The sequence below is a fragment of the Leucoraja erinacea genome, chromosome 7, assembly GCF_028641065.1.
Source record: "Leucoraja erinacea ecotype New England chromosome 7, Leri_hhj_1, whole genome shotgun sequence".
NCBI classification, from domain to species: Eukaryota; Metazoa; Chordata; class Chondrichthyes; order Rajiformes; family Rajidae; genus Leucoraja; species Leucoraja erinaceus.
Window position 1 is genome coordinate 29,622,938 of NC_073383.1, and position 13,472 is coordinate 29,636,409.

The following is a 13,472-nucleotide window of genomic DNA, read 5'->3' on the forward strand; positions in this document are numbered from 1 at the left end:
TGATGGTGAAGGGGGACATAATGTTGAGAGGTGATACCAAGGGAATTTGGAACGAGAGTTTTTAAATTGTTTGGCAGATGTGAATGTTACTGGAAAGTCCACCATGTATTCACACGTCACAAAATAAAGGGTTGCTTTTTTGGGCTAAAATGAAGAAACTTCATCCCGAAGGTCCGAAGGTAGTGAATTTACTAAAGATAGACGCAAAAAAGTTGGAGTAGCTCAGCGGGACAGGCAACATCTCTGGAGAGAAGGCAAAAAAGTGAGCCCAGAACTAAAATAATAGGCATAGAGTATTGAATGGTAGAGTAACCTTGAGGAGCTAAATGGTCTACTTTTTCTTAGTCATAAAGTCCAATTGTGCGTGAATAGGCTCTTTGACACAACTTACCCATGTCCCCAAGATGCCCCATCTGAGCATTTACCTAAATTTGGTTCATATTCCCTCTAAACCATTCCTATCCATGTACCCATCCAAATCTCTTAAATTATGTTATTGTATCTGCCTCGGCAATCTCTTCTGGCAGCTCGTTCGTACCCACCATCCACTGAGTGGAAAAAGTTAACCCCTATGATCCTATTAAATATTTCCCTTCTCATTTTAAACCTATGTCCTCTGATTGTTGATGCCCCTACCCTGGTTAAAAGACTCTGTGCATTCATCATATCAATTCCCCCTCATGATTTTAAACACTGTAAGATCTTTCCTTTCGCCTCTTCAATCCAAGGAATAAAGTCCGAGCCTGTCCAATTTCTCCCTGTTGTGCCGATCCTTGAGACCTGACAATCCTCAAATCCTCTCTGCACTCTTTCTAGTTTAAGATTGAGTATATTGAATGCAGGATTCAAATGATCATCTACTATTTCTTGTGTTCTTATTTTCACTGAATGCAGTGAGTAGTTGCCCTGAACTGCTACAGCTCTTGTGGTGAAAATTCTCCCACCCTGGAGCTAAGCCAACACTGACCTTGGCTCAGTGGGCTGAAGGGCCAGTTTCTGTGGCTAAATATGGAATTATTGCCTAATTTCTCATTTCAGAATCTGTTTTAATAAAATCATCTCTCACTTTTCTAAACCCCTGTCAGTTAGCTTTCCCTCAAAACCAACTTTTTACATTCCAGGAATCGGACAAGTAAACCTTCCTTGAACTGTTTCTAATGCAAGAATGTTCCTCCACAAGGTAAATACCACTATCTGTGCTGACCATCAAGTACCCATGTATACTTAATCCTGTTTTATGACACTTGGCCCATTCATTGCCTTCTATGCCTTTGTGATTCAAGTGTTTATCCAGACACTTGTTAAATGTTGTAAGCCTCTGCCTCCACCACCCCATCAAACACCATTCCAAATTCTAGCCTTTGGTTAAAATAATTCTTTATTTGATCCTTTCTAAATCTCCAATCCCTTGCCTTAAATCTTATACCCCATAGGTTTTACATTTTTGCTTCTCACAATTCTGTATACCTCATCTACAGACACCTTTTATTTCAGATTTCCAATATTTCAACTTTTGTTGCTTTTTGATTAAAGATTTAGTTTTAATCATTACTAATGTGCAAACATCTTCACGTGATTTTTGTGATGGAAAGAAGTTGTTGATGAAACAGTTGAAGGTGGTTGGGCATATGATATTCCCCTTGGGTACTCTTGTGCCAGTGAATGGTTAAGTCCACACTGACCTGGGCTCGGAGGGCAGTAGAGCCAGTTTCCGTGCTATATATGTCTGACTCGATATTCTAGGTTAAGGTAATTAATCTTCACTATCATTGTACTTTGAGCTGGTACGTCCCAGTCAGTAGGGAGATTTTTTTTGTTCTTGATTGACAGACATTGACCTATGATGCTGTATGTTGTCAATTAAACCAATTGCAGGCACTAATTGCAGGAATTCCCCTGTGGAACTATGAATTAAATTATAGACTGTAATAATATCTGGAACTTAACTAGTGAAAACCAAATTGAACATTTGATAGCCAGTTCATTGGTAAAGTAAGTGCTTCTTTAACACAATTAACAACAGATCTTCCATCAATTTACCATTGACTAGTAGGAAACTAGAATCCTCAAGCTATATTGGATTTGTTCTGCTTTTTCAAAATGATGCAATTGATTTTTTTGCATTTTGGTTAAGCCCCATTTTGTGACTATTGTGGAACAAAATTTGTGAATTAAATTTGATGAATATTAACTTCTGCAGTGATAGGTGAGATGAAAGGACAATCCATATGGCACTTCTCACCGAGGGTGGTTATAAAAGTTCAAGTGAGTTTATTGTCATGTGTCCCTGATAGGACAATGATATTCTTGCTTTGCTTCAGTACACAGAACATAGTAGGCATTGACTACAAAACAGATCAGTGTGTCCATATACCATAATATAAATATATACACGCATGAATAAATAAACTGATAGTGCAAATAACAGATAATGGGTTATTAATAATCAGAATTTTGTCCGAGCCAGGTTTAATAGCCTGGTGGCTGTGGGGAAGTAGCTATTCCTGAACCTGGTTGTTGCAGTCTTCAGGCTCCTGTACCTTCTACCTAAAGGTAGCAGGGAGATGAGTGTGTGGCCAGGATGGTGTGGGTCTTTGATGATACTGACAGCCTTTTTGAGGCAGCAACTGCGATAAATCCCCTCGATGGAAGGAAGGTCAGAGCCGATGATGGACTGGGCAGTGTTTACTACTTTTTGTAGTCTTTTCATCTCCAGGGCGCTCAAGTTGCCGAACCAAGCCACGATGCAACCGGTCAGCATGCTCTCTACTGTGCACCTGTAGAAGTTAGAGTAAGTCCTCCTTGACAAACCGACTCTCCGTAATCTTCTCAGGAAGTAGAGGCGCTGATGATAGCTTCAGCTGTTTGATTGTCATATGTCCTGAAAGGGAATAATGAAGATCTTACTTACAGCAACACAACAGATATACTGTAAACTCTACTTGTATTCTGTGAACATGATAATAACGTACAAACAGTAGTTCAGTGTGTATATAAAAATGTCAAACAACCAATAATGGTGTAAAGACAAAAACAATGCCTTCTCAAGTGTAGATTGGATCTATTGAAGGTGCTGCCTCAAAGGCAACCAGCATCATCAAGGACCCCGGACACGCCCTCATTTCACTCCTGCTATCGGAAAGAATGCATAGGAGTCTGAAAATCATGATGTCCTTGTTCAAGATCCGCTTCTTCGCAACAACCATCACTCTTGAACACTGGGGAAAAAAACCTAATTAATCTATGAGCTACGAACTGCCATGGTTGCACTAAGGACTTGTGGCTTTTTGAACTATTAGGGTTTTTAATTAATTGAATTTGTTTATTTTGTTATCTACAAGTATTGTGTTTATAGGCCTGTTATCTGCTGCAGGTAAGAATTTCATTGTTCCACTGTTGGTACATATGACAATTAAACATTTTGATTCTCGAGTCTCTTGAATTCTTCAACTGAAGAGGAATGGATCTAATATCTTAATCATGATTAGTGCTGCTGCCAATTGAGGAAGTGACTGAAAAGTTCCTGATATAAACTCTGCCAGTTTCTCTGTGAAGAAATGTTTCCTGCAGTCCACCTTCAAAATATACCTCAATCATGCCTTATCTTAACCTCCATTCCTGAGAAAGCAGATGCAACCCCTCCACTTCCTGCTCATAACTGCATCCCTGACAACATCCTGGTGAAATGGAGCAAGGAATTGCTTCAGAATGGGAGTGAGGTGGAGAATTCAAGTGGCAGCAACCAGCAACTCCTGGGGATGAGCTGCAGGTATTTGTGTGTAACCCACACAGTCTGCACTTTCTGTTTCCAATGTGCAAGAGCTCGTATTGTGAGCATTGAATACCGTGCACTGGATTGGAGGACGTGATTCCCTAACTAAATCCTGTGGTGGTAAAATCTTGCACCAGATATTTTGTATAATATGGAATCCAAATAACATATTGGTGCAGTTTTTCAATTGCTTTGCAACATTGGATCCCCTCTTCCACTTACCCAAGTTAATCATCACTTATTCCTAATTTTCTGTACAGTAAAGTTTTAACGTTTTATTTAATTTCCAACTTTTTCCAACAGGAATATGGTTCAACACATTCTTAACTGAGTAATTATTGGCATAGGTATGAAAATAAATCAAGATTTTAGCTGTATTCACACATCTACAGTAAAATTACACTAGTTTTGTATTGCTGGTAAAGTTGTAGGATTTTATTTTAACAAAAAAAAGTTGTAGAATAAATGCAGTCTACTTCTGGCATGAAGCCCCAGGCCAACACCTGGGTGAAGTTAATTGAGACTCTTGCTGTTCCTGTTCAATTTGGAAATTGGTTATGTCCCTCCATCCACTTTTTTTTGAAGTTCAGTTCTGCCTCAAATCAATTTTAGCTTAACACTGAAACTTGCAATTAATGTGTTTTAGTTACCAAACAACGGCCAAGCTAGTTAATGGCTGACAATAACTTGAAAGGGAACTGATGATAACTCAACTATTTTATTGCCAAAATTACAAGTGTTGAAGGGATAACATATTATTGAGCTTTTAAAAGAAAAAGGTCAGCAAAGCAAATTGGAGAACTGTAAATTTGCTGAGGAGTTTAGACTCGCTGACTGTCTAAAGTAGTGACCAATGCCTCAGTATTCCATGGACAGCTGTTGAATGGCAAGTGTAGGGAGAAGGATCAAATATTCTCAACATTAGACTCAACTAGCCCGGTGATTGGAAGGGTAAATTAAGGATAGCAAAGGGTCAGGTCTGGAAAGTATTTGGAGGATGACATTGTGGCTTTGTTTGGGGTTTGCACAAAATGAACATGTGATAACGAAGGAGAAAATCATTTGGTGATAAAAACAAAAAAATGCTGTAAACACTCAGTTAGGAAGCAATTGTTAAAATTAAATTTTATTGTTTCAGATATGTCAGCAGTTCTAAGTACTAGCACCTGCAGTTTGGGTTTTTTTTTGGTTTAAATTTAATTTGTTTGTGAAATGTCCAGAAGATCCATGTTAAATCCCAGTAAGGGAATATTGAGGTCTAAGATAATTTGAGCCAGTGGCCAACAGAAGACTAGAAGTATAAAAGGGTCAATAGTGGAAAAGTAAGAATCTATGTGAATGAAGAACAATAGCTTGCCTTCTACAATTCTGACGGGATAATATAAATCTAAATGAGCGAGGTGGGGTGAAATTATTGTAGCAGATATTGACTTGTATTTTTGCATGAATCATTCTGCAACTTTGACTTGAACATGTTAACTGGCCTTTAGACATTAAGCCCACTTCCATGACTCCTTTTGTCACTGGCTGAATAAATGAAGGCAACAGGGAGGTCTTTGCTGGCACAATCATTAAAATATTATATCTCGTATTTAAATTAGTTGGAATTTTGCAATGGACAGGTGATTAATGTTTTAAACGTGGCAACCATGTGATGATTAACTGCAGCCCTTTCCTGATCCACCCATTTGTGATTTTTTTTTTTAAAGCTGAGTCACAATTGAAGTGAAATAGAAAGAAATATTCTGAAATGGGCAAATAGAGATGGCCATATAAGGACCGTGTTCAGAAGGAAATGCCCTGACAAGTTACAACACTTGAACTATTGAAGGCATCCTTGAGCAATGTTTGTTCATTTCTATCCTGCCCTTCCCTCCCTTGCTGTTCCCCTAAACAGGCAGTTGCTAGTGACAAAGCCATGATTTGATGCAATTGCGAGATGTTCTTTGCTGTGACTGATACAGAAAAATATGGTTTAACTGTAGGTAGTTACACCAATGGAAATGACAGGAGCATTGATTTAGGCGGGTGGGTATATGGAGGTTAGATGAGACTGGTACCTGAGGATTTTGTGTATCCTGGGGTAGAATCACGATATTGAGACCCAAACATATCTGCTGTAAAATCAGATCTTCCGAGTACGTTTTACTTTACTGGACAATTAACCAATGAAGTCTTGGATTGGAGATTTTCCTGAACCATTCAGCAGCGTACTTGCCTATGGACTTGTGGGGGAGCTTGAAACTGAGCATATTTTTCCATCCCTTGGGATGGGAAATTCTGCTGAACCTGGCAAAGTGGGGTGTGCAGTGGAGTTCCCACATAGTTGGCACAGAGACCAGTATTTTGAATACAGATTAATTATTTTGCATTTAAGTGATATTTCCTAATATGCAGATAACACAATAAAGTGGAAATAAAAACAAAAATTGCTGAAACAATTTGCAGGTCGGGCAGCAGCTGTGAAAAGAGTTAATTTTCAGGGCAAAGACAGACGCCTGACCTTTAGTTTAGCTTATTATCATGTGTACCGTGACACAGTGAAAGCCTACGAGACATTGTTTTGTTTTTTTAATATTTGATTTTCAACATCAGTTTTACTGACTTTACAAAAATGTGGCATAGTTGCTTGCAACCAGTAAGCACTGCATTACCAAATGGCATCCTTTTTAGTAACCATTCAGTGAATCCTTTTCTCAATAACTGAATATTAGTAGATCAGAGTTCAAAGTAGTCACTCAGCAATCCGTTGGAAATGTATGTTTCCTCTCTATCATAAGTATTGTAGAATTGCATTTTCAAATTATCCAAATTTGAAAAGTGACAATTTTTTATTGTATTTTTGGTATTCTGTGCTACGGTTGTTAGAAATATGCTACTTTCCCACAATTGGTAATCTACAGTAAATACCAGCTAATGAAAATACACTCAGTTTTGTTATGGCAGTGTAGCTTCAGCAATTTAATGTAATTCCACCTAATGTAAAAAAACCTAACCTCGACCCCACCTTGCCAAGCAACTCCAGACCTATTTCAAAACTGCCTTTCCTTTCAAAAGCCCTTGAAAAGGTAACTTTAAGTCAACTTATGCCTTGCCTTCACCAAAATACTATCTCGGAAACTTTCCAATCAGGTTTCAGGGCCCACCACAGCAGCAGAGTCTGCCTTGTTAAAAGTACATAATGACCTACTGCTCACCGTTGACTCCGGCGACTGTGTAATCCTGCTCCTTCTTGACCTCAGTGCAGCATTTGACACTGTCGACCACACCATCCTAATAAACCGTCTCCAGTATGGGGTTGGTATTGATGGCACTGCCCCGAGCTGGTTCATCTCTTACCTCAAAGGTAGGAGTATCTCGACTAACATAGGCAACTCTTTCTCCTCCCCAGCTAGCCTCTGCTGTGGGATTCCACAAGGTTCCACCCTTGGCCCCATTCTCTTCTCCCTGTATATGCTCCCCTTAGGCCAAGTCATTCAAAGGCACGGCATTTCCTCCATTGCTATGCAGACAATAAACAACTCTATCTCCCCCTTAAGCCCAAAAATGGATCAAATCTACTTACCTTATCCACTGCCTCGAGGATATAAAGTGTTGGATGGCCCAGCACTTCCTCCAATTAAACGAGAGTAAGTCTGAGGTCATCCTTCTCGGCCCCTCAGACTCAATCAAAGTGATAGCAAGCAGCCTTGGAAGCCTTACCCCATTACTCAAACCTCACGTCAAAAACCTTGGCGTGATATTTGACTCGGCATTGAACTTTGACGAACAAGTCAATGCCGTGGTAAAAGCTAGCTTCTTTCAGCTTCGGACGATAGCTAAAATAAAACAATTCCTCCAGCTTGATGACCTCGAAAAGATCATCCACACATTTTTCTCCTCCCGCCTTGATTACTGCAACTCCCTTTACCCTGGCATCAGCCAATCCTCCCTGTCCCGCCTGCATCTGGTCCAAAACGCTGCAGCGAGACTCCTGACGGGCACCCGAAAAAGAAACCACATCACCCCGATTCTGGCCTCTCTCCACTGGTTCCCTGTGCGGTTCAGAATACATTTCAAGATCCTTTTTTATGTTTACAAAGCCCTTAACGGGCTTGCCCCCACCTACATCAAAAGTCTGCTAACCCACCACACCACCTCCAGGTCCCGCAGATCGGCCGACTTGGGGTTACTGAACATCCTGCGGTCCAGGCATAAGCTCGGGGGCGACCGCGCCTTTGCGGTTGCAGTTCCTAGACTATGGAACAACATCCCTCTTCCCATCAGAACTGCCCCCTCCATCGACTCTTAAGTTGAGACTTAAAACTAATCTTTACTCTGAAGCCTTTCTTGATGTCCTCTGAGAGACATAGCATCTATGAACCAATGTTGTATAACGTTAGTACCTCCATCAATGTAAAGCACTTTGGTCGACGAGAGTTGTTTTTTAAATGTGCTATAGAAATAAAAGTGACTTGACTTGACTCTCCAATCACTACAATAATGAGAGCAGTACAGAGACTGGCTATCCTGTGATGAGTCATTCGTCTGTATATCTCCATAGACTTTCCAGAAGGAATATCATGGAATTATTTTTATTCACCTGCCTGGATAAATTACAATATCAGTATTGCTCAGAATTGAACACATTCCGTGCTGGTACATGGCAGGTTATGTTAGTAACAATCCATTGCTTGTGTATTCACTTACAGTATATGCTGTATTGCATTATATTAGGTTTTATTTATTTAACTTTTGTTTGTTTATATTATCTATTGAATAATGTTTACAAACCTGTTGTGCTTCTGCAAGTAACAATTTCATTGTTACATTTTGGTAAATAAGCCAATTCAACATTTTTTTGACTGGTTAAGCAGTGATGGTGATTCTGCATCATTACTTGTGTTCCAGTGACTTTAGAGATATCGTGTGGATATCTTTAAAGGCTCTTCGGCCCACCGAGTCCGTGCCGTACAACGATCACCCCGTACACCAACACCATCCTACACACTAGGGGCGATTTACTATTTTACCAAATTAACCTACAAACCTGCATGTCTTTGGAATGTGGGAGGAAACCAGAGCACCCAGAGAAAACCCACGCAGTCACAGGGAGAACGTGCAAACTCCGTCCAGACAGCACCCATAGTTAAGATTCAACCCGGGTCTCTGGCGCTGTAAGGCAACAACTCTACCGCATGCACTGTGCCGCCCTACCTCACAAGCATGCAGCCTCCATCACTAATGTAGACAAGTGCAATAGACATGTGGAAAAATTATTACCTGCAAGTCCCCCTCCGAGTTGTAAATTATCCTGACTTTTACAGCTCCTCCAGATTGGATCCTTGAAGCACTCTGCCCTGCAGCACTGTCATAACTACGCTAGATGGAATGTTTCTGTGCAGATTGGTAGCTGATCACCACCAACCTGAGCAATTGAGGATGGGAATGAGATTCAGGGCTTTGTGGTAAGACCTATATGTAAAATGAATGAAGAGGAAATAGGGAGAATATATGAAGTGGCAGCAAGAATGGTACTGGTGCATAAGCTAAGCAGTGTTTATTAGCCTGCCTGAGGAAGCCAGTGTTACTGGGCATAATTCCTGTGGGGAATTATGATTCTTGTTTGATGAAATTAGTTTGTGTTCCTGCAAGCAGGATTTGAGAGAAGCACCCATGACAGAAGGGAAAATATCCTGCTCTTTTAAATTCAACTTTGCTTAAAAATAATATGCTTTCTGTGCTGTGATCACCAGGAAAAAACAAAGACTGTTTGAAGGAATTAACTTGTGTTTTCCCATGTTTAGGTAACATGCCAGCTCCTGATAATGTCCGATTGATGGAATAGGGGAAGCTTCCCATGTGGGAAGCACCCACTCATCTCGCAATGGAGTCTGAGACCACAGCAACCACCATTTTGGCTTCAGTCAAAGAACAGGTATGAAAGTTGTATGAACCGTATTTCTCGGCAATGAAGACACACCTGCGTCGAATACGCACCTCCAATTTAAGTTGCAAAATGTTGAAAAAAGGATGGCGGGACAGGATCAGAGGATTATGTTTAGTCCAAGGGTCGGCAACATCACCTTCGTGCCCTGGGACTGGTTGCAGTTCCCAGATCCTGGGACGAGAGAGAGAGAGAGAGATGCAAGGTGGAGAGAGGGGGAGAGATCTCCAACCCCCTCCTTTTCAACGCTTCTGCCCTCCCCGCAACTTTACCCCTGGCAGCCCAGTCAATTTGTGCAGCCCAGGTTGTGCTCACCCGGGCCAGAACCCCCCCCCTCCCCCCAGCGGTGCTGTCCTTTTACAGCCGCTTCCCACTTCACAGCCGCTTAGCACAGCTACATCGTTCTTGTTGCTGTACTGAGGGATAGCCAAGTCCATTTTTCTGGGCTAACAACCTACCCTCTGGCCTCCAAAATGCAGGTAAATTTTCACGCCTTATTTTTGGGTAAAAAATAGCGTCTTCATTGCCAGGAAATTATTAATTCCATTTGGTTCTAAACAGGAAAGTGATACAAATGTTAATATTCTTTATCTTATCCTGGATGTTCAGGCTTGTGAACAATTGAGCTGATGACTTGTTAGTGTGTGGGAAGGAACTGCATATGCTGGTTTAAACCGAAGATAGACACAAAATGCTGGAATAACTTAGTGGGACTCTGGAGAGAAGGAATGGGTGATGTTTTGGGTCGAGACCCTTCTTCAGACTTGTTGATGACTTGTTAGCACAGGCTTTTTTTAAATTAAATTGTTGATGACTTGTTAGCACAGGCTTTTTTTAAACTCCGCACTATGAACATTTATGTCGCACAAATTCTCTCTTATCAAATTTACAAAACTGAGATGAGGTAAGAATTCTGCTCCTATGGAACAAGCGTGGAGAGAAAATAAGTTAACACAAAATGCTAAAGCAACACATTTTCGTCTTCGTCCCCCTCTTCCACCCCCACCCCCCCCAGCTGGGTCCCACTACATTTATTCCCTCCATTCCCCGTGCCCCACCTGGATTTGCACGCACTTGTCCCCTTTTCCCTCCCGTTGTCCCCTTTCACTTGTATTCCTTCCGCTGGTTTTACAATCTTTGTTGACTCTTCTAACCTCCCCCGCCTGGCTTTTATGCAAAGGTGCTTTCCTGTTGGATGTTTTTCATTTTATTGGCAGTGACAAAGACTCAACATGCTTTATTGATTTTTAGTCACGGTACTTTTTTTTTTCAGTTGCCTAAATTCCATCCCTTTCATTGTTAAATCATCTAAAACCTTTCCTTATCCATAAGCCTTTGGCGTCAGACGGAATTCCGTGCAGATGCCGACTGATGCAGCACTGCGCTCTGAGATAGCTGTTCACATGTCCTTGCACCGGACAGGGCTTGGCAAAGGAAGGACCTGCCTGTGACTGCTAACCCTCCTAGGCAAATCTTATTGTCCCACGATTAACAACATTTGTTGTTTCTTCGTCCCTGCCAATAAAATGAACGTCATCCTGTAGGAATGCATATTGCAGGGGTGGGGGAGGATGTTCAAGTTGCAGAATATTGTAGTAAGGATGTTTTTCTAGGAATGCAACTCCTTAATGCAGCGGACACCTATATGGAGTGTCCATGTCATTATTTCGAACTATAATCTCTATTCCAGTTCATTTGGAAATTATTAAAGTTGATTTGTAACACTATTTTACAAAATTTGCATAAAGGATGATGTGCAGATGGAACTAGCTGCCAGTGGAAGTGGTCGAGGTTGGTACAATTGCAATAGCTAAAGGACACAGACAGCTACTTGGATAATAAAGAATTTGTGGGATTATGAGGCTGACACAGTCAAGGGGGACTGACTGAGTTGGGGAATTTGGTCAGTATGGACGGTTTGACCAAAATACCTGTTTCTGCGCTGTCTAGCTTGGACTGTAGGAAAACAGCAAAAAAATTAAGTAGTCAGAAGCAGTAGTCATTTTGTAAAATGTCATGGGATTCCTTGCTCAAGAAAGAAAATCACCTGTATTGTTAAAAATCCATGTCAAATCAATCGTCTGGAGCCAATCCAATATTTATATATTAAGGGTAGATTAGAAAAAAGACTAGAAACGATGTGGAGGAACTGGGTATTAATAAACAATTACAAGGAGGGATTTTAAACTGGGATGTATGCATAATCCTATACAAATGGGAGCCTGACGTGACCCCGTCCTTTTGCTGATGCTAGACCAACGATAAAGTGATGATCCTATCGCCATACATCTCGGTGTGAGGCTACCACTGTGGGGCCCTGGTGTCGGGCAGTGTTGGTGGTACTGCTGCTTAGTGATGAGATACAGGGCTCGATGCTACACCATGGATATTGCGATGAATGCAGGACGTTGTTGAGGATTGACAGCAGCTGCGTCATATGTTGATAAACCTCCTGCTCAGAGCACGTGGCTCCTCAGTACCTCCTGCAGGATGTGATGGAAATTCTTGACTCTTTCTTTATTTGGCTGCACAGCATCCCAGCCTGAAGATTTCTTTATGGTACAAAGCACACAAGCTTCTCCCGGCCTTCACAAGCAGTCAATGTAAATTGAGCCATGGATTGATGAAATCACTTAAACTATTTCATTGCTGCTGTAGTGCAGTCAGTGGCGCATCTCTGTTTAATATTAGAATGACATTTTTAAGCACGGCGGCTTTCTTTCCTAACAAAACATCCTGAATTCCAGAGGTGTAGCATAATAGGATCACCATTTCATTGTTGTGCAACGCTCCAGCAAAGTTAAAGATCAATGTACTGCTGTCCTGCCAAAGTAATGGGGAAAGGAGAGATGAGATGACCTGAAACATAGAATAATCAGAGACTGGAGGTGCCAAAATATTGTGGACAGGAGTTTGGGGTGGGCAGGACCAATAGTGATATGATATAGAAATTGGGGTGAGGGAGGGGGGCAGGGCGAGAACCTAAGATTTGAACGCAACGGTTTTATTGGACTTGAGAACTGACTTGGAGGTTGCTTTAACAGTAGAGAATGATATGGTTGGGATACAAAAGTCCACCCACACAAACATCTCTGCCCACAGAGAATGGAATTGAATAAAACCTTTCTACTGTTCAGTGCTTTCTAAAATGAAATGCACTCAGGGATGCCAGGTGAGACTAAAGTTAATCCTATGCTACAGAAGATGCATGTCCGGAAGTGGCAACGCTGTCTTGCAGCTGCGGCTCGCCTGCAGTCCATTTGTCTTCTCTGTTTTTTGTTTTCTTTTGTCCCGTTGTTGCAGTTTTTTAGTAGTGTATGTGTGTGTGTGTGTGTGTGGGGGGGGGGGGGGGGGGGGGGGGTGTGGTATGTTTTTTTACTCTTCCTTCGAGGGGGGGGGGGGGGAATGCGACAACTGCGACCGACCTCTAGGCTGCGGAGGCAGAGCCAGGACTTACCAACGCGAGGCTGGCCGACTTCGGGGCTGTGGTTGCGGTGCGACCCAACTTCCGACCCGACTTTGGAGCCGCGGGCCAGTGGACGACATCATCGGGAGCTTGCAAGTCACAGGTGGTGATCTGTTTTCCGGAGCTCCCGCAACTACAGCTGCGTCCGCTGGACTGGAGGGCGGCAGCTTCGACCGGAGTTTGAACCGGCCCGTTTGCGGAACACGGATTCAGCCGCGGGACTTACTTACCATCACCCGGCGGGGTCACAACATCGGAGGCTTGGATTGCCTCGGCGCAGAGGGAGAGCAAGGAGGGAAGAGACAATG

General features: G+C 42.0%; 1 protein-coding gene across 7 annotated transcripts in view; it reads left to right on the forward strand.

Moving 5' to 3' along the window:
• pkp4 (plakophilin 4) overlaps nt 1–13,472 on the forward strand; it is a 146,414-nt gene that overhangs the window by 18,078 nt on the left and 114,864 nt on the right. For all 7 annotated transcript variants that reach the window (XM_055638089.1, XM_055638092.1, XM_055638091.1 and 4 more), the window contains exon 2: nt 9,559–9,689. In XM_055638089.1, the coding sequence (XP_055494064.1) occupies nt 9,612–9,689 (78 nt within the window). In that variant the 5' untranslated portion in view covers nt 9,559–9,611. The remainder of the gene's footprint in view (nt 1–9,558; nt 9,690–13,472) is intronic.